Raw genomic sequence first — 26,163 nt, 5'->3', positions numbered from 1 at the left:
CTGGCCTGATATCGCCCCCTGTGCCTTCCCCTGCTGGCCTGATCTCACCCCCAACTCCCCTCCCCTGCCAGCCTGATCACCCCTAACTGCCTCTGCCTCGGCCCCCACCACCATGGCTTTGTCTGGAAGGAAGTCGGACATCCGGAAGATAGCCAGTCAACCTGGTCTAATTAGCATATTTCCCTTTTATTAGTATAGATAGATTATATAGGATAGAATTGCTTAAATGGGGGGGAACCTTTTTCAGCAGGAGGAGATGCTCTTAGCAGACAAAAACACATAATCCCTATATCTGGACTGATAGCCAGCCATGTGCACTACACTGCCAAACTGGGCATTAAAAAATTGAACCGCTTTCTTACACCTTACACCAAACAGCTGTTGCCCTTAAAACCCCTCCTCAGCCCCCACCTTAGGTTCTGCCTTCACAGTTCACCCAGATTAGGTTCTGATTGGTCAGTTTCTATGCCAGTCAGCGTCTCCAGGCCTATTGACGGGCCTGATCAGAGGGGTGGGGCTGATCAGCATCCCCAGCAGATGCCCGAGAGAAAGAGAGGCGTGGCTGCTGGCCAGGCCCAGAGTGAAAGAGAGAGGCAAATGCTAATCAACAGCTTCCATGGAGGCTACGGATCAGACCCTGCTTCTTTCTGCAGGCCTCTCTTTGGGCCTGATCCGCAGCCCCCTCGGCAGTCAGTGCTGGGTCTGGGCACCCGCAGCAGCGGCAGTTGAGCCTTTGGTTGTTTTGGATGTTACGGACCCTGGCTCTTTATATATAGATATTTATGTACATATGTATACATGTGTACCCATTCATATGTTTGTTTGTATATATATTTTGTGATGTAAATATGGAGTACTATATATGAATCAGGAGAATAAAAGATTATGATAAGTAAAAGTTGGAAGAATGCCTTTTAAATTTAAATATGGTATCAGAAATAACATACATCCCTAGAAAGAGTAACTAAAAACATGAATAGTTAAGGTACACTAAATCTTTGTTATGTTTCTTTAAAATGCCTCACTGCCCTGGCCTGGTGGTCAGTTGGTTGAAGCGTTGTCCCATACACCAAGAGCTGGTGGGTTTAATTCCTGGTCAGGGCACATACCCAAGTTGCAGGCTCCATCCAGGTGGGGGTGATATGGGTGTATGAATATGAGAGGCAACCGATCAATGTTTTTCTCTCATATGGTGATATGGGTGTATGAATATGAGAGGCAACCGATCGATGTTTTTCTCTCATATGGGTCTCTCTCTCTCTCTCTCTCTCTCTCTCTCTCTCTTCCTTCTCTCTAAAATGCAATAAAAACATATCCTCAGGTGAGGATTATTAAAAATAAATAAAATACCTCACTTCTTAATAGGGTACTTTTAATAGTTAACATTTAAATCTGGCTTTAATTTTAATATTTTGTCTCTTTTGTAACACTAGCCAGTTAAAAACTTACTAATAAGCCCCTTAATTTATTTTTCCCTTTCCTGCTAGACTGTGTGTTGTGGGAACACAGGGAGGTATGTTCCTGCCTTCAAGGTACTTTAAATAAGTTGGAGACATAATCACGCAGTAATTTACAGCTGTAGTGTATAGTGTTTACCACATGCCAGGTACTGGGTCAAATGGTTTATGGCAATTGTTTAATTCTTAACAACACTGTGAGGTAGACACTACTATTTTAAAGTTGAGAAAATGGGCCTAGAGACATTTTTTAAAAGTTGGCAAGTCATACAACTGGTAAGTGAGCAGGTTTGTCTACCTCTTGTCTTTGCTTCAATACCTAGTGATGCTGATGCTGTGATAGAATCCATGTGGTGATCCGATTGCCTTTCCCTTTGTTTTATAAACGAGCAAGTTAGGTCAAGGCACCAGCACCGAAGCTCATAACTGTGGGAGATTCACCTGTTTGGTAGTTACCACCGAGAAAAGTGGATGTGAATGAGGTCAGGACCCTGTCATAGCGTGTGGGCAAGTGCAGTGACAGTAACATATATGCTGGCCAGGGAGCCGGGACATGGCCCAGATGGGCTCCAGGGTTCCTTCCAGTGCTAAGCCTTGTGGTTTGCAATGTTCTGTCCTTTTGTCTGCCTCTTAGAATTTTTTCTTGTGAAAATATCAAATGTGCCCTTTCTTTGTTGAAATTTACATAAGAAAATGAAACTGGAATGATAGCAGGGTTTTTGTTGTTGCCTTTTTAAGTTTAATTTAGTAAACTTTTACCAAACACCTGTTCTGTACCAACCAGATACAGCTAACATCACCAGACCATCCTGTGGAGCACAGTCACCATTTTTGATGTCCAAAGACCCTCACATTAGAAATCTGTTTACTTTTTTTCTTTTATCCACTATCCCTTTATTGTTTACAATGAAAGCAGAAACTTTAGTTAATGGTAAAGACCCAGTTAGGTTAACACTTTCATTGAAAATCGGGATTTATCTGTGATTTGTGGATCAGAAAAATTTCAGGTTTTCACGTTTGGGCTTTATTTGCTTTGGATGAGACATTTATGACCTAGTTAGAACTATTCCTGTGCCAAAAGTTGTAGTGGCAAAGAAAACCTTCCCTCCATACAAGGAATAACTGTGAAGGCATTTCTAGTTCTACCGGCATATCCTATAATTGCCTTTCTGGAGATAAGAACCGTGGAAACCTGAAATTAGAACACAATGAAATACCAGCATAGAAAAGTCAGAACAACTAATGTGTCGTTTCTGTGCTAAATCAGAAACTATCCCGTTATACTGGATTCCAATCTTGGCCAGCAGTCACAGGTGACAGAGTTAGGGTGGGATTGGGATGGATAAGTAATTTCTGCAAATTAGGCAGAGACCATTGCCTGGATACCACTCTGCTAAAGCATTGGAAAAAGCAAGAATCTCTTGGAAATAGCAAGAATCTCGGTTACTTCTGGTGTGGTGTTGCAATGACTCTGAGATATATGTAGGGGTCCCTTTTATGGATTCTTTCCCAATATCCCAGAAAACAGAAAAAATTAATGTGCAGTGTGTCCTCTGATCCTTTACACAGAAGTTTGAATTGTATGTGCATGTGGGATTTTAGAATTCACACATGTTTTCTTCCTCTCATGACCAGGATGGCACAGTGCCCCTTTTGCTTATCTCAAATCTCATCTTATATAAAATACCAATGTGTTTTATACCACTTATCCTGTTCACTTTTTTCTCTTTATCTTTTTGATCAACGAGTTTTAGAGCAATTATCTTCCTCATTTCAAATCCTTTGTAAATGTTTCCCCTCAAATAATCTGAGTATTTCCTCAAAATCAGAATGAGACTTGGTGGTCCACAGGAATATATTATCAGATTTATTTTTTCATTCTATTCTCAGCATGTTGATTGATTTTTATTAAGCTGAAACTCCCTAGTCATTGATAATTGTTTTTTAATATTGCCTTTATTTGGAATCCTATTAACTTCTTAAATCCAATGCTAATAATTATTCTTTTTCTTTATGTTCCCTGAAATTCACACAGATTAGTTATTATAGTCTTATATTTTGTTATAAAAATAGATTTATTTTTAAAGTTTTCTCTGTGTCAAACTCAATCAATATTCTTTTTAAAGAGAATATTTTTTTTATGTTTTGGCCTGACCAGTGTGCTCAGTGGTTGAGTGTTGACCTGTGAACCTGGAGATCACAGTTTAATTCCCAGTCAGGGCACACGCCTGGGTTGCAGCTTGATCCCCAGTTGGGAGCTTGCAGGAGGCAGCTGATCAATGATTCTCTCTCATCATTGATGTTTCTATCTCTCTCTCCCTCTCCCTTCCTCTATGAAATTAATAAAAATATATTTTTAAAAAAGAGTAATGTAAAAAAAGTCTTTAAAATAGATATATAATACATATATATTGTACTATAGAGCTGATGCAGAATATACTATATGTTTTGATAAGTAGATTGTTTTCTCTGTCTTAAAGTCTGGATTTTTGAGAGCGTATAAAGGTTGGTTTGGTTAAGAGTTGATTGCACAGCTTATGAGTTCTTGAATGATGCATATGGTAAATGTCACTATTCTAGAAAAGAAATAAAACCAGAATACTGCAACAACATGAAAATCAATCAGAATAAAATGGGAATTGACTGAGGAAAGGAACTCTAGCTGACCTTTTTAAGCCCACGTGTTAAGTGATAGCAGTGAGTTGAAGAGGATGCTTTAAGCAGACATGGCATTTATTAAATACTTAAAAATTTATCTTAGCAAAAGATTATATGACCTGTTGATGAGTACACAATTGAAACTATGAAACATTTTCAAATTTCAGTAGGCTTCAGATCATACTAGTAAAAACATATAGTTTCCATAGAAGAAGACGTGAGGCAGCTAGGTCCATGATTCCATTCCCCTGGAATCTCATGGGAATTAAATAACTTGCTTTTAGGAACAGGCTAGATCTATCAGCCTGATCCCACGCATAGGCCTGTTGGACATTATGCTTTCCCTAATTTAGTTTTCTTTCTTAACAGTAGATCCTGTCTGTGCCCCAGGTATGTTGTTAGGCTATGCTTAGAATATGACATGAAATATTCCAGTGTTTATGAATGAGAGAATCCATCGTTTATATTTAAAATGTTTTTAAAGTGCTTTTAATTTTTTCTTATCAAATGTGTTCATCATTCAGTCCATGATAAATTATCCTCATGCTTTCTGACTTCCTTATTTTGCTTTATAACAGTTATTTTACTCGTTGATTTCTGAAGAAAACTCTATGATTTAGAACCAAATAAAATTTATGTCATTATAGCTATATATTTAAATGTTAGGTAATTATCTTATCAATTGTTATTTTAATGAAATTGTGTAGCATCTATTTTTATTCTCTTACTAAGTGCACTTGTAACAATAATATGGTGTAACAAAAATCTGATGCAACTTTGAGGGTTTTTTATTTTTGTTTTTTGAGGGGGTTTCTTTTTTTAGTTCTTATTACTAGAAATAATTTTTTTCTGTTTACAGCTGGTTTTAGAAGAAGTTTCCGTCTAAGTAGAAAAGATAAGAAAACAAATAAAACCATGTATGAATGTAAGAAGAGTGATCAATATGATACAGCTGATGTACCCACATATGAGGAAGTAACCCCATATCGGCGACAAATGAATGAGAAATACAGACTTGTTGTCTTGGTTGGTAAGTGTCTGTGTTCGTGTGTAATTCGGATGAAATAAGTGAGAGAGTAAGAATTTCACTGCAAAGAACATCGTACTTGAAGTTTCCAGCTAAAAAATCTCACCCATTGTTCACATAAAGCCCGTGCCCCTTCAGGGCGCTGAGCTGAGTATTTCCATGTAGCGCCTCCCTCGGTCAGGTTAGCAGGTGTTGGCCCTGCTTTGCCTTCACTGCACGTCTAGGCATGGCCGCTCATTGCACTAGTCATTACTGTCTTACTTTCGCTCTCCTTAAAATTCACCAGCTATTCCGAAGTATTCCAGGCTGATTTTCCTTGTTTTTTATCCCTCTCCACTCTGTTACTTGTTGGGCAGCCCACCTGGGGTAGTCCTCCCCATCACCAAGGCAAGGCCGGGCTTGACCTTAGTCCAATGATGGTGAACCTTTTGAGCTCGGCGTGTCAGCATTTTGAAAAACCCTAATTTAACTCTGGTGCCGTGTCACATATTGAAATTTTTTGATATTTGCAACCATAGTAAAACAAAGATTTATATTTTTGATATTTATTTTAAATATTTAAATGCCATTTAACAAAGAAAAATCAACCAAAAAAATGAGTTCGCGTGTCACCTCTGACATGCATGTCATAGGTTCGCCATCACTGCCTTAGTCTCTGCTCTGCCTTCAGACTTCAGGCTGCCTCTCGGTAAGTTTTTTGTGGCAGGGACAGCATCCGTGTCAGTGCTCAGAGGGAGGAGCCCTCCCGTTCCCATCGGCCTCAGCCTCTGCTCCAGGGCTTCTCAAATTTACACACACATCGAGACAACTGGGGATCTTGTTAGCACAGTGTCTGATCTCTCCCAAGTTTCCAGATACCCAGGCTGATTCTAGAGTGTCTTTTGCTTTTCAGCTGCTGCTATTGGTTACAATGCAAATGTAGAGAGGCTGTGAGCACAGGATAGTCTGGTTACTCTGTTGAAATGGGTTCACTTGCCATGACCTTCTTTTGTTGGTGGTTGTAAACTGGCTGCAATTTATTTTGATGTCACACTTATTTTGTACTTTGTTATCATGTGTTTAAATGATGATTTTAAAGCCTCTGGTTTTGTCTTAATTTTCTGTTTAAGATTTGTTCAGTGATATTTTAGATTTGGTATGTCTGCTTTAATCTACGGATTTATTATTATTTTCAGCTTGTATTATAAAATTCTTATAAGAAAGTCTTTAGTCCCTAACACTTTATTTCCCTATTATGAAGCAGTTTCTGGTATAATATAATTTTTAATTTTTTAATCCCACCCTTACCATCACTGTGGCCTTGATTTCCCATAGTGGAAAGTGATTTAATTGTGTGTGTTTTTTAATCCTTACCCAAGGATATGGTTTTATTGATTCTAGAGAGAGAGAAAGGAAAAGAGAGAGAGAAACATGCATGTGAGAGAGAAACATTGATCAGTTGCCTCTTGAATGCACCCTGACTAGGGATCAAACCCATGATCGAGGCATGTGCCCTGACTGGGAATCGAACCCACAAACTGTTTTTGGTGCACGGGATGTCGCTCCAGCTGAGCCACCCAGCCAGGCTTTAATCCTCTCCTTTCCATCACTGTGACCTTTTTGGAGCATGATCTTCCATAGTGAAAAGTGGCAGCCAGGGTTGTAGTATGTAACTGTCCTTCAAAAGTGTTTCCTGTTATTCGCTTCCTTCTGTGTGGTCATTGTTCAGAAAACCTTTTAACTTGGTTGTGTAGCACATTTGTAGTATTAGACTTTTAGAGTTTATTTTCTGGAGTCTATTACATCCTGTGAGGTGAGTGGTGGAGACAGTGAGAAATAGGCCTCTGGGGCAAGGCAGGCTGCCTTCCAGCCAGTTCTGCTCTTCCGTAACCATGTGACACCTGAACATTTCAGATTTTCTTGGGGCATTTTTTTCTTCATCTGAAAAATGAGGATAATAAGAGCATCTGCTTTCTAGGTTTGTTTGAGAGTTAAATGAAATAGTATTTGCAAAGACTTAGATCAATTCCTAGTACCTCAGTTAGGTTTTAATAAACAGTAACTCTTCTATTTTAACTAAAAATATAAGTTGAACATGAAATGTTAAAATACGAATAGGTTTCTGCTGATTTTGATCATTAGTGTTCCAAATACTTATAAATTAAATTAGATTATTTAGCAATTTATCAACTAAAAGGAAATCAAGCAGTGGACTTGAATTTTGGAAATTCTGGATTGTTCCTGAATTAGCTATTTACTTTTCATTATTGTAGAAATCATATACTTAGGAAATAGTTCCTTGGCTGTTACAACAGGTGTAGGAATATAGAAAGTGTATAAGCATCCTGGTCCTCCTCAAGACTAATTTGTTTTTCTCAGTGTTTTCAAAGCCATTGGGAATAATTGTGTTTGCTTTGAAACTATTAGATAAATACTAGAGGCTCAGTGCATGGATTCATGCACGTTTTTGGTGCACGGGATGTCGCTCCAGCTGAGCCACCCAGCCAGGCTTTAATCCTCTCCTTTCCATCACTGTGACCTTTTTGGAGCATGATCTTCCATAGTGAAAAGTGGCAGCCAGGGTTGTAGTATGTAACTGTCCTTCAAAAGTGTTTCCTGTTATTCGCTTCCTTCTGTGTGGTCATTGTTCAGAAAACCTTTTAACTTGGTTGTGTAGCACATTTGTAGTATTAGACTTTTAGAGTTTATTTTCTGGAGTCTATTACATCCTGTGAGGTGAGTGGTGGAGACAGTGAGAAATAGGCCTCTGGGGCAAGGCAGGCTGCCTTCCAGCCAGTTCTGCTCTTCCGTAACCATGTGACACCTGAACATTTCAGATTTTCTTGGGGCATTTTTTTCTTCATCTGAAAAATGAGGATAATAAGAGCATCTGCTTTCTAGGTTTGTTTGAGAGTTAAATGAAATAGTATTTGCAAAGACTTAGATCAATTCCTAGTACCTCAGTTAGGTTTTAATAAACAGTAACTCTTCTATTTTAACTAAAAATATAAGTTGAACATGAAATGTTAAAATACGAATAGGTTTCTGCTGATTTTGATCATTAGTGTTCCAAATACTTATAAATTAAATTAGATTATTTAGCAATTTATCAACTAAAAGGAAATCAAGCAGTGGACTTGAATTTTGGAAATTCTGGATTGTTCCTGAATTAGCTATTTACTTTTCATTATTGTAGAAATCATATACTTAGGAAATAGTTCCTTGGCTGTTACAACAGGTGTAGGAATATAGAAAGTGTATAAGCATCCTGGTCCTCCTCAAGACTAATTTGTTTTTCTCAGTGTTTTCAAAGCCATTGGGAATAATTGTGTTTGCTTTGAAACTATTAGATAAATACTAGAGGCTCAGTGCATGGATTCATGCACTGGTGGGGTCCCTCAGCCTCGCCTGCGCCCTCTCGCAATCCGGTACCTCTTAAGGGATATACTAATGTGTGAAGCAGCAGGCGGCCGGGGAGGAGCCTGAGCCTGGGCCAGGTGCCATGCCACTCCTGCTCATTCCGGCCCCACAGCGCCTGCCTCTGCCATCGCTCAGTAGTGCTCCCGCGGAGGTGGGAGAGGCTCGTGCTGCCACAGCTGCGCTTGCCAACAATGAGCCCGGCGTCTGGTGCCCATTGGTCATCTGAGTGGTGTCCCACTGTGGGATTGCACTGACCACCAGGGTGCATCTTCTGCGTTGAGCGTCTACCCCCTGGTGGTCAGTGTATGTCATAGCGACCGGTCAAACAGTAGACTGGTCGAGCGGTAGAACGGTCACTTAGGGTTTTTATATATATAGACTAGTGGCCCGGTGCACAAAATTTGTGCATGGGGGGGGGGAGATTCCCTTAGCCCAGCCTGCACCCTCTCCAGTTGGAGACATCTCTCTCGCAATATGGGACCACTGGCTCCTAACCGCTCACCTGCCTGAGCGCCCCTAACCTCTCTGCCTAACTGCTTGATCACCCCTAACTGCCTCTGCCTGCCTGATCGCCCCTGACTGCCTTCCCCTGCCAGCCTGATCTCACCCCCAACTACCCTTCCTGCTGGCCTGATCTCATCCTCAACTGTCCTCCCCTGCTGGCCTGATTGCCCCTAACCCCCTGCCAGCCTGATTTCACCCCCAACTGCCCTCCCTCTGCCTCAGCCCCCACTATCATGGCTTTGTCCGGTTGACCCGGTCTAATTAGCATAATGCCCTTTTATTAATATAGATAGATTATATAGGATAGGATTGCTTAAATGGTGGGAAAAGCCTTTTTCAGCAGGAGGAGATGCTCTTAGCAGACAAAAATAAATAATCCCTATATCTGGACTGATAGCCAGCCATATGCACTATACTGCCAAATCAGTCATTAAAAAATTGAACTGCTTTCTTACACCTTACACCAAACAGCTATTGCCCGTAAAACACCTCCTCAGTCCCCACCTTAGGTTCTGCCTTCGCTGTTCACCCAGGTTAAGTTCTGATTGGTCAGTTTCTATGCCAGTCAGCATCAAAAGCTCTGCCTCCTAGGCAGCCATTGGCTCCTCACACTTCACCCAGATTTAATTCTGATTGGTCAGTTTCTATGCCAGTCAGTGTCTCCAGGTCTATCTCTGGGCCTGATCAGAGGGGCGGGACTGATCAACATCCACCCCAGGCTGCTGGAGAGCAGGCTGCACTGCTCTCTTAGAGGAGAGAGAGAGAGGCGGGGCTGCTGGCGAGGCTGCGGATCAGACCCTGCTTCTCTCTCTCTCTGGGCCTCACCAGCAGCCATGGTAGCCACTGATCAGCCCCGCCTCTCTTTCTCCTCAAGAGGTCAGCATTTCAGCCCGCTCGCCAGTCCCTGCCCACTGGAGCCTGCTGTGCGCACAGCCTGGGATTCAGTGGAGCTTTCAGTCGCCTTGGATGTTACGGAACCTGGGTTTTTATGTATTAGGATTGTTAAGAAGGTACATAGTTTTTATTTTCCCTGGATTCTTACCACAGTATTGCATGATTTTTATTCTTGGAGTTAATGTTCAAGAAATTAAAATCTAACAAGTTATTAACATGGCAAAAATATGAAAGTGGAGACTTTGAGCTTTATGAGAAGTATTTCATTTCCAAAGCCACATTTCAGCCACTAAAACATCTCAGTGACAGTTTGTGTTATATTCCCTTCTGCATTTAAAAGTATTTTCCAAAAAGTATCTTAAGATCAAATGTTAGGCATTTAGTCCATTTTTCTACATAAGTTTTATCTTTGGTGAAACTTGACTTTTAAAAGGAAAGTAATAAAGCAAATAATGTGTGTTAGAAAGCTTTCGTGTTCAAAAACTGTAAAACACTTAAATCTTAAGCCAATAGAAGAGCAAAAATTCATCTTGTGAATATTCAGACAATTTGTGACTTGTTCTGTCTGGTTACAAGGCATAAGAGGCAATAATAAACGTTCCTTTATGTTTCATGTTCTTAGTTTGAGCACTAAGTACTGTTCTGCCCTCCTTTGTGCTGACTTTTATATTCTGTATAAAGACTTTGTGAGGTGGTTTGAATAGACATTTATAAGACTGTCATAATTTTTCCATAAAACTATAGCAAAACAAAAAGGTATCCCACATAAAGCATAGAGAAAAGTAACTCAAAACTAAATGTGAGTGTTAATATGTTTGTTAGAATTCCCAAAGCTTTAGTTGACCTTTGATTGAAGGCTTGTAGGAGTTATTCTGCTCTAGAGGGTTTTATATAGGCACCTGTAAATCCCAAAGTCATCATTGGATTTATGAGTGTGGGATGGATTTAAAATTATAATCCTTGTATATAAGACGTAAATATGATCTTTATTAGAATCTCGTTGGTTTTTTATGACATCGGTTGGTCTTAAATGTTTATACTCCAGCTTAATTTCTGGGCACCAATTACAATTATGTTTATTCAGCTGATTTCTATGGAGTACCTACTGGATCAGGTACTTCCTCAGCATGTGGGTTTGTTAGTGAATAACACAAACATTTTTGCCCTTGTGGTGTTTACATTCTAATGGGAGGAGATACTCACACCAAAAAATTTATAATAAATTAGTAATAATAAAGTTAATTGTATAGTTGTTTAACTGTGATATATGCTGTAGAAGCCGAATAACCAGTGTTACCCCAATAAATTTAATATGATTTAAATTGAAAAATAAAAACATAAATTAAAAAGGAGACAGTTAAAGCTAAGAGGATTTGGAGGAATCAAGAATTTTTTATTTTGAATCAGAAGATCATGGTACCTCATTGGAAAGGCCGAATTTTTTAACAGACTCTTGAAGTAAGAAAGTTGTCCATGCTCTCTTCTGCTTAGCTAAGGAAGACATGTGGTTTTATTTTTATCTTTTAATTTTGCACTTTTGTCATAGCCTTGAGGTAGGAGTGAGACAGGACTTGGTTTACATAAGTCTAGAATAAATAGCTGCTTTGGAAAAATGATGCTCTTTCAACAAGCTCCCCACTTCCTTTTTCTTTTCTTCTTTTTTTGACAGTAGCATTCAGGTGATACTTCACAAATAGCATTTTTTTTTCCCGACAGAGAAAAGAAAATCTGAGCCTTTATCAGGGCTTGTTGCTAAGTTGCTACATTTTCTATACAGATTGATTCCCAGGGAACTTTAAATTTAGTGTTATAAACAGATTTATCCCTCTCCAGTCCAAAAATCTAGCCACCCATTAATGTGATTATTATAAGACTGCAAGTTAGATATAAATAATAGTATGGTTGTTTTATTTTATGCTTAGAGCAACAAAAATAGAAGTGCTACAATATGATAAGTACATTTTTTACAACATGTGATTGATCTGAGCAATACCTAGAGATTTTGCTTGATTTGTCTTGCAGTAAATCAAATGAGTAAATGTGTTTTTAGGTAACAAAAGCAGTTTGGATATTTATTGCAGGTTCCAGTAATTCTGACATTTTTCTCTGGATGGTAAGAGTAACAAGTCTGGCCAATACCATAAAAATCTCCTGCATGCCTCCTACTGGGGATTGAGCCCACAACACGGGCATGTACCATGACCAGAATCAAACCAATGACCTCTTCGTTCATGGGTCAACACTCAATCACTGTGTAACACTGGCCAGGCTAATATGCCATTTTTATGTTTGTGCCAAGATGTACGAAGATCAGTAGCAAAAGTGAATAGTGCTTGGTCAGAACAACAGATTTCTTTCTAATATATAATTTAACATTGGACATAAATCCAAATAAGAATGTATTTTATCTTTAATCCATTATGACTGTTACATGAATATCTAGTGTGTTACAACAAATTTGGCCTATTTGCACCTACTTGTATCTCCCTTTCTCAGAAGTTCCTTTCCTAACAGATTACTAACACTATAATCTTTAGCATGGTTATTGTCTTTTTATGTGTATTTACATTATTATATTCAATTTGATGCTCATCAGCCTTAAGAAGAACTACAACTAAGTTCTATGCTGGACATTTACAAATAAAAATTACTCATTCTTTGTAGACTTACATGAGTGTCATTAAAAATATATATACCTCATTTTATTAATTTTATTAAAATTGTATTCACAGTAGTAATACATTATTGTTCTAATACATAATCATTCACTCAGCATCTGCACTTAACACACAAATAAGTAGATGGTTGAAGCACCAAAGTACAAACTTTTGCCATAAACTTTTTTTTTAAATTTAGGAATGTGATAGTGATATTTTAAAGCAGTATATGTCTAAATGCTCCTATATAAATGAAGACCAGGAATTTACATATGGATTTTTAATTTTTTTTCTCTTTCAGATAAAATTAAAGGCATTTTTTGCAGTTAATGTGAATGAATATTTTCTTAAATGTAAACTTTTAACTAGAAATTTTAGCATCATTTAATTGATACCCTAAATGGACTATATTTCTTTGGTTGAAGTAAATGAATGTTTATATAAAACCACATACAACACTGTTTCCTACTTTCAAGAGTGAGTTACTCCTGGCTGGTTTGGCTCAGGGATTGGACGTCGACCCATGAACCAGGAGATCACGGTTCGATTCCCAGGCGGGGCACATGCCTGGGTTGCAGGCTCAATCACTGGGGGTTGAGGGATGCATGTTGGAGACAGCTGATCAGTGGTTCTCTTTCATCGATATTCTCTCTCTCATGGTTGCATTTAATTAGTAATTCACTAATTGGTGAATTACTAATTAAATGCACAAAAGTAATTAAAAATACGCCTTTCTCATCTTAATTATCCAATTGACATTTTTTACAAGAATTTCAACTAATGGGATTGATACACATGGCTTCATTCTTCCCAGAATTTGCAAAGTGATTTTGTAATTTACATGAAATTTTGAAAAATGTAACAGAAATACTTACATTTCTGGTTTGAATAGAAACATTCTTGCCCTGACCAGTGTGGCTTAGTTGGTTGAGTGTCATCCCATGCACTAGTCACTGGTGATTCCCAGTCAGGAAACATATCTGGGTTGTGGGCTTGATCCCTGGTAGGGGGAGTGTAGGAGGCACCAATCGATGGTTCTCTTTCATCGATATTTCTCTCTCTCATGGTTATATTTGGTTTTTTGTTTGTTTGTTTTTAGTCCTGAATCAAGAATCCTGATAGATGTGCCCAAGTGTGTATTACGCAGGCCTGTGCACACCATCTTCATGAAGTTGAGTTTAGACTTCTCAGAAGTTCTGCACAGAATGAGTTTCGAGATTCCCTAGATTGGGCTTCTGCCATGTTTTGTAGCCAGAAACTTTTCTTATTCAACAAGCACAGATAGTCATCACTACCTAAAATGTGGGGTAGCTTGGAACAGGGTAAAAAACTTCATGAAGTTATGGATTAGCCAGAAACAGACAATGGAGCAGCTGGCTACCCGATTTGGTGTTTCATTGGCATTCTTTTGATAAGGTAATAGGTAGAATGGAAAGAATGTAGACTTTGGAGTCTGACAAACAGGCTTTTGAATACCAGTTAAACAACTCCAGATGTGTGACCTTAGAAAAATTAACCTTTGATTGTCTTCATTTTCTCATCTGTAAAATGAGGACAATCCCTTTTTTGCAGAGATGTTTTCAGGATTAGGAATGGTGTCCGTAGACATGTGACATGCTCGCCATGTAACCACATGACACATGACTACATAATGCCATCGTCGTTGTCGTTGTAGTCATCGTAACCATCATCATCATCATTCCAAAACCTGTTGTTTGTGATTTAAATCCGTGCTAGATAGGTAGTTTCCTTTGCTTCTCTTTATCATTAACAAGCACAATTGAAAACTATAACTTATTTATATACATATGCATAAATGTATTTTACCAGTTGTCATAAAAATTTATATATTGAAGGGGAAATGAATCTGTCCCATTGCAGAGGCACACAAATGAACCTAACTCAGTTTGCATCCTAAATTGACTACAGTATAAACAGATTTTGTATTATACTAGTAAATAGGAACCATCCAACTAAAAATGTGCCCAGTCCTAGACAGAAACAGGATAGGAATGTGAAATCTAAGCTGTGGTCTAAATGTCAAGATCTAAAGAGGAGAAACAGTAGAACTTCTCCAGTGTAAATGGCAGGACTGAGCCAACGGCCTGTCAGGGAAAATGCTGTTTGTAGCCCTACTGGGCAATTTTGTAGTAAGAAAGATTGAAATTTTATCCCTGTTTTAACCTTTTTGTGATGATACTCCCACCTTTGAAGTTGATGACCTCAAGTCTAATCTAGGGAAAATTTTTCAAATAAAATCATTTGCCACTGAACATTCTTGGCATACTCCATGAGTGTGCAGTGAAGCAGGCTCGCTACAAAGAGTTAGGTTATATGAGAGCTAAAATTGACCATAGTCAAAATTTAAGGCCATCACATTAGAGACAACATACTTTTCTCCACTAATTCAAACATACCTAGTTTTTCCTCCAGCACTCAAATCATTGGGATTTTTTGCCGTGGGTAGTAGAAGAAATAAAAAAAAAGAAAAGAAAAAGCTAGATTCTCACTCAGCAAAGTATCTCACTTTGGCAAGCACTCCAGAGCTGATACCAACTGAAGAAACAGTAAATTCACATCACGCCCTTTTGTCCTGGGTGCCTCGTGTGTGTGTGTGTGTGTGTGTGTGTGTGTGTGTGTGTGTTGGGGGGCGGGGGGAGAGGAGTGGTAGGCAAGGACCCCCTATTTAAGTTTTAGTGTTTTGTTTGCTTCTATCTTTTTCTTTGAGCATATTTAATTGAGTTTGTATTATCTGTACAGAGAATATAGCCCCATTGTAATACCTCTTGTTTTTCTCATTTGTTTTCTATTTATTTTAAAAAGTAAGCTTTGGTACATTAAATATTTTTGTTCCTTCATAGTATATAAAATATATACCCCCTGGATGGTGTCTGGCATTTTGTAGACAGTTACGATCTCATCTTCTCAGTCTCAAGTTTTACCTTGACGTGACTATGTTTATAAGGGTTTCCTAGCCCTGGCCTATTACATTGCAGTCCTTGTCTGAGTTTAGGTAGATAGACTTCCTTCCCTTAAACTCACTATTCCAGATCTCTGTTCATCACCCTCCCCTCTGCTTTTCTTTATTTTAAGATCAAGAGAGCCAAGTTCAAATTTGAGCTCCGCCAACTTCTCTTAGTGACCTTGAGTACGTTACCTAACTAACCATCGTATCTAGGCATTCTGGCTGCAAATGCTTTTTATCTTTAACTCTCACTTGTTTGGTCTTCTTTGGCTCATTCAACAAATAGTTTTACCTCCATCACAGCATAATTACTAAGTAAATTTAAATAAATAAAACAAACTAATGAGTGCCTACAATTCACCAGCTAGGGAAACAACTGGTGAAAAAGTAGATGACACCTGTTTTCACAGAGCTCATTTCTGTTAGAGCAGTGGTTCTCAACCTTGGCTGCACATTAGAATCACCTGGGAATCTTTTTAAAATCCTGATTTCTGGGCCTCATCCTCCGGAAATTCTGTTTCTTTGTTACTAATGTTGTGGCCTCACCCCATAACAAAGAATCAGAATTTCTGGAGGATGAGGCCCAGAAATCAGGATTTTAAAAAGATTCCCAGGTGATTCTAATGTGCAGCCAAGGTTGAGAACCACTGTGTTAGAGGATAACTTTGGAGTGGGAGTACAGGGAACTCAAGGACTTGGTACCTGCCCAAATTTAAACCTCTAGGGAAGATTCCCTCAGATGCCTAAGCTGAATCTTAAGCAAGAATTAGCACAGGAGAAGAAAGGACAGAGTGTTCTTGCAAAAGCAGGGAGCATGTGATGAGGGCCCAACACAAAAGAGAACCTGCCACATTTCAGGAAGCAGCAGAAATCGTATGTAGCTGGCGTGTGCATTGTAATGAAGGAGTGGCAAGAGTGAATAGTAGAAATATAAATGTAGCTCAAAACATCCAATCTCTATAAACCTATTAAAGAATTTATATTTGATTCTGTACACAGTGGAGGAAGAATGAGAGATGCTGGTAAGAAATGACAGAAGCTTGGGCCAGGATGGTAGAGATAGGAGTGAGCAGTAGCTGGAGGAGAGCATAAGGTTAAGGGACTTTTGTGTTTTTTATTGTTGTTTTAAGGTAGGAGAGAATTTTAAGTGCTGAGGGAAAGGAGCTAGAAGTAATATAGGTAAAGATTTAAGAAAAATTTCTAAGAGAAGACATAAGAGTAGATGACTAGGGAGAAGGGTAAAGGATGGTCTAGATCAGCGGTTCTCAACCTGTGGGTTGCGACCCCTTTGGGGGTTGAACGACCCTTTCACAGGGGTCGCCTAAGACCATCGGAAAACACATATATAATTACATGTTGTTTTTGTGATTAATCACTATGCTTTAATTATGTTCAATTTGTAACAATGAAATTGGGGTCACCACAACATGAGGAACTGTATTAAAGGGTCGCGGCATTAGGAAGGTTGAGAACCACTGGTCTAGATAGATGAGTCTAGATGCATAATAAATCAATGAAAATATATTTTAATAAATAAATAAATAAAAGGAGCAGAGATTGAAGTCATATTGGGAAGGTTGAATTTAATATTTTAGTAATAAATTATCTCCTAGTGATAGCAGAGTCAAGGTTTTCTCAGTAAGTGAACTAGAGAAAGGTCTCTAGAGATCAGGGATCAGGGAAGTAAGATGTTAGTGTTTCAGAGGGTGTTCACGGGGTTATTGAGGTTACTCAAAATGGTGGTCGGAGTGAGGTGCAGAGAATGACAATGGCCAGGTGCTTAAGTCTTAGATCAGTGGTTCTTGACAACAAAGTACTGCCCAACAGTGATCAAAAAGGACATTTTTGAGGATTATTTTAAAATGTCAAAATGGCTGAGGGGGTCAGGGATGTAGACTTCACATTTCTGCAGTATAAAAATCTGACCTGTGTCACACACAACTTCTAAACGTTGTGCTAGACATTCAGGGACTGAATTAATGACTCAACATATGGTGGGGTTGCAAAATAAGAGGTGTGCCTTCTGTGACAGTCTAGCACTGTCCAGTCCCTGGGGAGGAGCAGGGGACTATTGTTACACTGAACTTAGATGTAAAGTGCAGGTCATTTGCAAAAGAATGATTTTATTCACTTCTATATCCTTGACATGTTATCCCTTTCTCAATTCAGGCTGTGCCCTTATCATATTCCACTAAGTCTTACCTGTGATTTCTATCTAATTGCTAGTCTTATTCTAATGTTTACCTGTACCTTTGAGCTTTCATTTTCCTGTGCTTTTTTAAAAAAAACTTTTTATTTTTTAATTACACTTGACCTACAAGATTTTATTAGTTTCAGGTATACAATATAGTGATTAGACATTTCTAAAACTTACTAAGTGATCACCTTGATAAATCTAGTAACCATCTGACACCATACATAGTTATTACAATATTGACTGCATTCCCTATGGTGTATTTTATGTGCCCATGATTATTTTCATAGCTGCCAATTTGTACTTCTTAATCCCTCCCCCCTTTTCACCGATTTCCCAATTCCCATCCCATCTGGCAACCATCAGTTGTTCTCTGTGTCTATGAATTTGTTTCTGTCTTGTTTGTTTGTTTTTTAGATTCCATATATAAGTTAAATCAAGTGGTATTTGTCTTTCTCTGTCTGACATTTCGATTAGCATAATACCCACTACGTCCATCCCTGTTGTTGCAGACGGCAAGATCTCATTCTTTTTATGGCTGAGTTATATTCTGTTGTATATATGTACCACTTTATTTCTATCCACTCATCCATTTATGAACACTTAAGTTGCTTTCATATCTTGGCAACTATAAACAATGCTCTAATGAACATATGGATGCATATGTGTTTTTGAATTACTGTTTTGAATTTCTTTGGACAAATACCCAGAAGTAGAAGTACCAGGTCTCCTTTGTCTCTTGTTATTATAGCCTTTATTTTAAAGTCTATTTGTCTATAAGTATTGCTACCCCAGCATTTTCCCCATATCCATGAAATATCGTTTTTCATGTCTTTGCTTTCAGTCTCTGTGTGTCTATTAATCTGAAGTGAGTCTCTTATAGGCAGCATTTGTAGGATCTTGTTTTCTTACCGATTCAGCCACCCAGTATCTTTTGATTGGAGCATGTAGTCTATTTACATTTAAAGTAATTTTTAATATGTTTTTATTGATATTTAGAGAGAGGAAGGAAAGGGAGAGAGAGAGATAGAAACATAAATGAGAGAGAATCATCAGTCAATGGCCTCCTGCATGTCCTCTCCTGCAGATCAAGCCTGCAACCCAGAAATGTATCCTGATCAGGAATCGAACTGGTGACCTCTTATTGCATGGGTCGACATTCAACCACTGAGCCACACTGGTCAGGCTTAAGTAATTTTTGATACAATGTGTAGTTATTGCCATTTTATTATTTATATTTTTATCTCCTTGTGCTTAAGTCCCTTTAACATTTATTGTAATACTGGTTTGATGGTGATGAGTCCTTTAGCTTTTTCTGGTCTGGGAAGCTCTTTATTTATCCTTTGATTCTAAATGGTAGCTTTGTTGGGTAGGGTAATCTTGGTTGTATGTCCTTGCTTTTTATCACTTTGAATATTCCATGCAAATCACTTCTGGCCTTCAAAATATCCCTGAGAAATCAACTGAGAGTCATATTGGTGCTCCCTTGTAGATAACTAACTGCTTTTCTCTTGCTGCTTTTAAGATTCTCTCTTTGCCTTTAACTTTTTGCATTTGATATGTCTTGGTGTGGGTCTTTTTTGATTCATCTCGTTTGGGACTCTCTGCGCTTCCTGGACTTATATGTCTATTTCCTTCGCCATTTTAGGGAAGAGTTCCATTATTATTTGTTCAAATAGGTTTCCCATTCTTTCCTCTTTCTGTTCTCCTTCTGGTAACCCTGTGATGCAAATATTGGTACACTTGATGTTGTCCCAGAGGCCCCTTAAACTATCCTAATTTTTTTTAATTCTTTTTTCTTGCTGTTCTGATTTTGTATTTTCTGCTACCTTGTCTTTCAAATTGCTGATTCAGTCCTCTGATTCCTCTATTCTACTATTAACTCCTGGTAATGTATTCTTCATTTCAGTTATTGTATTCTTCATTTCTGACTGGTTCTTTTGTTGTTGTTGTTTTCTATCTCCATTTTTATGTGTCCTATCTCTTTAGGTTCTTGCTGAGACCACTGATCATCCTTGTTACCAGTGTTTTGAACTCTACATCTGGGAGAGTGCTTGTCTCCATTTTGTTTAGTTCTTTTCTGGATTTTTTTTCTGTTCTTTCTCATGGGGTGTGTTTCTTTTGTTTTTTATAATATATATTAGGTAGAGCTGCTATGTCTCCCAGTCTTGTAGAGTAGCCTAATGTGGTGTGTATCCTGTGGGATCTATTGGCATAGTGTCTAGGTCACCTGAGCCAAGTAGTCCAGGTGTATCCCTTGTGTAAGTTGTTTGTAGCCTCCTGTTGTAGTTGAGCCTTGATTGCTGTTGGTACCAATGGGAGGGATTGACCCTCAGACTCATTGGTTGTGAGAACTGTCAGTGACTATGGTGGAGGAGTTTTTTTGCAGGGGCCACCCTATGGAGCAGGATTCACTTTAGCAGGGCTCTGGTGCCTGCTGAATCTGCCCTTTGGTAATATTGTTTCTGGAGGTGGTTGGGTGGTGCTCTGGTGTGGTCTGAAGCTGGCCACCAGGGTGCTGAGGCCTCTTGGGAGGGGCTGTGGTGCAGGCCTAGGTCAGTCACTGCCTGTGCCCTACCCAGGACCACTTGGTGTGAGCTATAAAGTGATCTGGAGATGGTTGCCACTTGGCTGGGCTTGGAGGTGCCTGGTAGAGGCTAAGCTACAAATTTAGGTGGTTGCCTCAGTGCCAGGCTTGGGGATACTTAGCAAGAGTTATAGAGCATGCCAAGGCCAGATGCTGCTTGTTTGGGTTTGTGAGCCTTTGAGAGGTTTTAGGAAAGTCTGCAGCATGAGCCAAGACAGGCCATTCATATGGAAACGTCACTGGAAGCACCTCCAGTGGGTTTGAATGCTGGATGGGAAATCACTGGAGTAGGGCAAACCATGTTAACCAAGTTGATGGAAACTCAGAAACGGCAAGCTGGATCGGAGGGCTCAACAAAGGAATGGTGGCTTCTTCCAGCCCTTCTGTCTGGGAGAGAGCTGCCCCTCTAGCCCTTGCCCCAAAGTCAGACAATTCCGTTCCTCCCTGCTATGTCCCTGGTGCCTTTGGAGCTGTTGTCCCAGCATTGGAGCTCAGAGCAAGTGAGTCTGAGGAAGTCAGTGCATGGGCCCTTTAAGAGGAACACCTGGGACTCCAGCAGCCCTCTGTCTCTCAGCCACAATCCGCACTGATTTTTAAGCCAAAAGTTATGGGACTTATCTTTCTGGCATTGGAACCCTGGGCTGGGGAGCCTAGTGTGTGGCTGGGACCCCTGGTCCCTCGGGGGTGGGAGGTGGGTGGGGAGAATGTCTGCAGGTGAGATGTCCTCCTGATTTTTAACTGCCACAAGTAGGTGTGGGACCAGCCCATTCTATGTCTCTGCCCCTCCTACCAGTCTTGATTTGACTTCTTTATATTGCACATCATAGCAACTGGTAAACCGATTGACTACCTGCCCCCTGGTGGGCAGTGCACGTCATAGTGAGCAGTTGAGGGGCCTTAGCATATCATTAGCATATTACGCTTTGATTGGTTGAACGACAACCAGACGACTGGACACTTAGCATATTAGGCTTTTATTATATAGGATAAGTAGGTACAAACATCTGACTTCACTATGTTTTCTATAAAGTTGTGCCTGAACATTTACATATTGAAATACAGATTTTTTTTGTCATAAATTACCTTTTTATCTTTCATCTATTACAGTTAGGGAATTATATGAATTTGGAGGGAGGAATTATATGTACTTGTAAGTTATATTAGCTGTGAAGTCCATTTAGGATACAAATGGGATATTGCAGAGCATTTACTATGAGAAGAGAGAATTGAGAAGTGCTGTTTTAGACAAGAAGAAGGGGAAGTTGTCAGAGAATGGGTATTTGACAACAATTTATGGAAAGATAGAAGGTGGTAGTGGATGGCCATCAGAGGGCATTCTTTGATACAGGGGGAGGGTGCCTAGAAATAGCATTAGAGCTAGCAAGTCACAGTCCCCAACTCTAGCCTCTTTATTATTGCTCACACTTTTCCCTCTACCTGGAATACCTACCTTCATCTTCTCTGACACATATATGTTCTTCATTATCTGGCATGAAACCTTATTCTTTTCAAAGCTTACAAGAGGAAATAGGCAAGAGCATGAACACTTGAATACCTGGATTCTGTGCTAGACACTATACATAATTTTTCATTTATCCCTCCCAGAAAGGGAGCATAGTTACTTTTAGAATTAGAATGAAGTCTGATCAGGCTCGAAGACTTTTACTTGTCCATTGTCTTAGTTCGTTACAGCTTCTATAACAACATACCACAGATTTATTTTTCAGTTCTGGAGATCAGGATGACAGCATGCTGGGGTGACCCTCTTCCAGGTCACAAATATCTCATTTTTTCATCATGGCTGAAGGAGCTAGCTAGGGAGCTCTGTGACGTCTCTTTTATAAGAGCACTAATCCCATTCATGAGGGCTCTACCCTCATGACTTAATCACCTCCTAAGACCCAACCTTTATGCACCATCACATTGAGCATTAGGATTCCACATGTGAATTTGGAGGGTGACACACACATTCAGATCAGAACATTCAGTATCACCAGGTAAGGAAATAACAAAAGTGGGAATCTAACTCAGGGAAATCTGGCTCTACAGCTTGTATTCTGCCCAATACAAGACGCTATCATTAAATAGACCCTCATGACAGAGTTGTAAAAAGTTGGCCATTTGGGGCTTGTGCTCTTCTAACTTTTGATTTGACTCAGATTTGAAGCTTCTCTTTGTTTTGGGCCCTAGTCTCTTTCTTAATAATTTCCTGTTACTCCTTTAACTCAGTTTCTTTCTTTGAAAACAGAGTTTTGCCCTAGCTCAGGGGTGGGCAACCTTTTTGTGAGTGCGTGCCAAAACCAGCAAAATCTCTGACTCAAAATTCTTCTGCGTGCCAACCCTAATTTTTTGAGAATATGTTACGCCTACTTGATTTCTCTTAAGGTTTACGTATGTGAAGAACCTTGAAGAAATAATAAAATTCATTCGAGTGACAAAAATACAGTATATGATGATGAAAAATACATTTATTTTTTAATGTATACATGTACACTGATAGTCCGACAGAAAACTTTATGACTCCGTTTGATATTATCAGTGGGACTTTTGCTGCTGCATCACTGATGACAGAGATTTTACATCAGGTTTATATTTCGTGACCTTCAGAGATATGCACGAGCTACTACTTTCATCCGTCAGGCTACTCCTATTATGAGACTTAACAAAATTCATCACTGAGAACAAAGATTCACAAGCATATGTGGATGAAAACATGAAGAGTAACGCTGTTGCAAAGTTTTTTAAACAGAAAAAATTTTCTGGAATGGCATTCCAAGTCCTCAGTAGTTCATTTTCGACACTATTGAAATTGCTCTTCCCCTCTCTCGTCAATCCATGTCTATGGTCTTTAAGATAACTTGTTATGTAAAATTATTTATTTATCTAAGATGCACCTACACTGAATTTATCTGAAAAATAAAAAAGTCGATATTAAGAAAAAAATTGTAAATGGAAGATTATAAGAGAGGATTTTGCGTGCCAGCAAAAGTTACTGGCGTGCCATGTTTGGCACGCGTGCCAGGGGTTGCCCACCCCTGCCCTAGCTGGTTTGGCTCAGTGGATAGAGCATTGGCCTATAGACTGAAGGGTCCTGGGTTCAATTCCAGTCAAGGACACATACCTTAGTTGCAGGCTCCTCCCTGGCCCTGGCCCTGGTCGGGCTTGTTCAGGAGGCAACCAATCTATGTGTTTCTTTCACATCGATACGCCTCTCTGTCTTTCCCTCTCTCTTCCACTCTCTCTAAAAATCAATGGGAAAATATCCTCAGGTGAGGATTTAAAAAAAAAAGAAAAAGAAAACAGTTCTTTTATCATCTTTGATTCTCCACAGCATTTACTATATACCTGGTCCATTATAGGTGTTTAGTATGTATGCATTGATTGATTTAAATATGTAAGCTCTACACAAGTTTTCAAATGTTTAAGGACCAACTGAAAATACATAGTGTAGGAGAAGATCTTGACAAATGTAAATGCGGCTGATAGTTTTGCAACTTTAAAAGGCATCATTAGATTTGCATCTAAAATAAAATTAAGATTCAAAGATTTTATTTAATTAGATCTAAAGACATTAAAAATTGAAATTATCACTATCGAGATGGTAGATAATAGTTTGAAAAATTCTGGGTTTTTTTAGTTGAACATATTATTTTTCAGTCTCTTCTGGATACCATTACTGGGTAATATACTCAGATATTCTTGCATATATTTCATTTAAAACAAATATTTCTAATCTTTAATGGAAAGGTGGGGAATACAATCTTCAAAGTAAAAAATAGCAACAAAACAACTAGCTTTTTCTTATGTACAACTCAACTAAAGATAAGCTCTTTATTTGGGATGCATGTAAAGAAGAACCACGTTCTATGTCCTATGGATGTGTGTTAAGTATAGAAATGTTTACATGCTATTTTGTTTAGTAATGAATTTATATTATTCTGTTTTTCAGGTCCTGTAGGTGTAGGTTTGAATGAACTGAAACGAAAGCTGCTGATCAGTGATACACAGCACTATGGTGTGACAGTGCCCCGTAAGTTCTGTCCTGTTCAATGCTACTAGGACTGCTCTAGTAACGACCGCTCAGTGCCCGCATAGCATGTATGGCACCAAGCACTCTTCTAAGCATTTCCCATCTACATTCACAGCAGCCCTATGAAGTATGTAGTGACATTACCCACTTTTGACTTAGAAAGAAACTGAGGCACAAGATAACAGTTGAAGGATTTGCCCCAGATTTATATCATTGACCTGAATGTTTGTTAATTATAGCTTTCTTACGGTCAATATGATGAATTTTAATACACATATGACATTAAATTACTATTTACAAATTTTCTTCTAAATAGAAGTCTAACTATTCTATTTCCTAAAATAAGTGCTAATGTTTTCCAGAGTTTTCCCCGGCTTTAAGATTAGAAGGACCAAACCACACAGAGCTGAAGGAGGCTTCTTATAATGTAAACCTTCTTAATTACTTTTTATATGTAGTAATTGGCAGATAGTGTTAAATGGGCCTTTCATAGCCATATAAGCCAAATATGGTAGGCTTCTTTTCAGTACATAGAATTAGATCTATTTTTATGAAAGCGGTTTTGTTTTCACAGGCATTCTTGCAAATAAAATGTGATTCTGGAAGCATTTTGATCATCAGAATAAATGCCATTTGACTACTTAATATGTTGATGTTAGAAAGTCATCTAAAAGACTAAATTGAAATGTTGGCTTTCTTCAAGTGGTTTTAGTTCTATTTTTTAAAGTCATTTGTATATAGCCCTTAGCAATGTTCTCTAGTTTTGGAAGAGTTCAACTTTATTTTAAAATTATAGTTTTCTATTACCTCAAGTTATTCCTTGTTACTACATTTTTCCAAATTATTGTTTGTAATCATTTTCAGCCATAAGTTATAGGACTGACAGTTTCCATCAACAGAGATGAAAGTAAAGGAAAATGTGGAATTAAAGTTTCTTTCTTTCTTTCGTTCTTTCTTTCCTTTAATTATTCACCTCTCTTATAAAAGCTGAGTTGCAATATATAGGTAATTAGAACATTTTACAAAACATTCCCTTAGTTAAGCTCATAGGTGAGCAATTACAAAAGAGAATGGAAAATGATATTACAAAAGAAAACAATGACTTTATTAATTTCCTACTGTGTAATTCATCTTTTATTTGTCTTTATTTATTTTGTGCTGCCAACAACAGTAAAGACAACTGATGTCTCCATTTTACAGAGAAGAAAGCAGGGTTGAAAGGATACTTTGACTTCGAGTTCTATAGGCATTAGTTGCACTTAAATTTGAAACCAGGTTTTATTGAACCACTTTTCATGTTCTGCCTCCTATATAATACTGTGCAATCCCTTCAAACTACAAATTCTCTTTTTTTGTAGCACAGTTAGTAGGAAAAACTGGTTTCTTTTGAAGACTGGAACTATCAATAATGCTGTCTATCAAACATAACCCTCTCTAATAGTTTTGATATTACTAAAGGACCTAGGGCAAGGCACTTTGGCCTCAGTTTATCCAACTAGTAAAATATTTGCCTCAAGTTATTATAGAACCTGACAACATGCAGAAAGGTTCTGGGGCTGGGACTTTCCAAAGAAATCCCCAAAGTAGTAATTTAAAACAGTTAATGTCAAAAGATTCCCCTATAGCAGTGTTTTCCATACTTGCCTGACAATAAGAACCTCTGAGGGGTTCTTCTGAAAAGATTTCCAGGCCTCTACAAAGAGATTCTCCTTTAGGAGAAAAGGTGGATTGTCTGAAAATCTGTATGGGTACTTACAGCAGCCATCCCAGGTGATTCATAATATCAGACAT

General features: G+C 38.6%; 1 protein-coding gene across 3 annotated transcripts in view; it reads left to right on the top strand.

Annotated features, from left to right (window-relative positions):
- MPP7 (membrane protein, palmitoylated 7 (MAGUK p55 subfamily member 7)) overlaps positions 1–26,163 on the top strand; it is a 273,826-nt gene that overhangs the window by 231,376 nt on the left and 16,287 nt on the right. For all 3 annotated transcript variants that reach the window (XM_005876558.2, XM_005876556.2, XM_014547994.1), the window contains 2 exons: positions 4,975–5,145; positions 24,292–24,372. In XM_005876558.2, coding sequence (XP_005876620.1) covers positions 4,975–5,145; positions 24,292–24,372 — 252 coding nt within the window. The remainder of the gene's footprint in view (positions 1–4,974; positions 5,146–24,291; positions 24,373–26,163) is intronic.

This window comes from Myotis brandtii, unplaced genomic scaffold (genome assembly GCF_000412655.1).
Source record: "Myotis brandtii unplaced genomic scaffold, ASM41265v1 scaffold49, whole genome shotgun sequence".
Taxonomy (NCBI): Eukaryota; Metazoa; Chordata; class Mammalia; order Chiroptera; family Vespertilionidae; genus Myotis; species Myotis brandtii.
The sequence above is the reverse complement of the archived record's forward strand: the minus strand, read 5'-3'. Positions and strand labels throughout refer to the sequence as shown.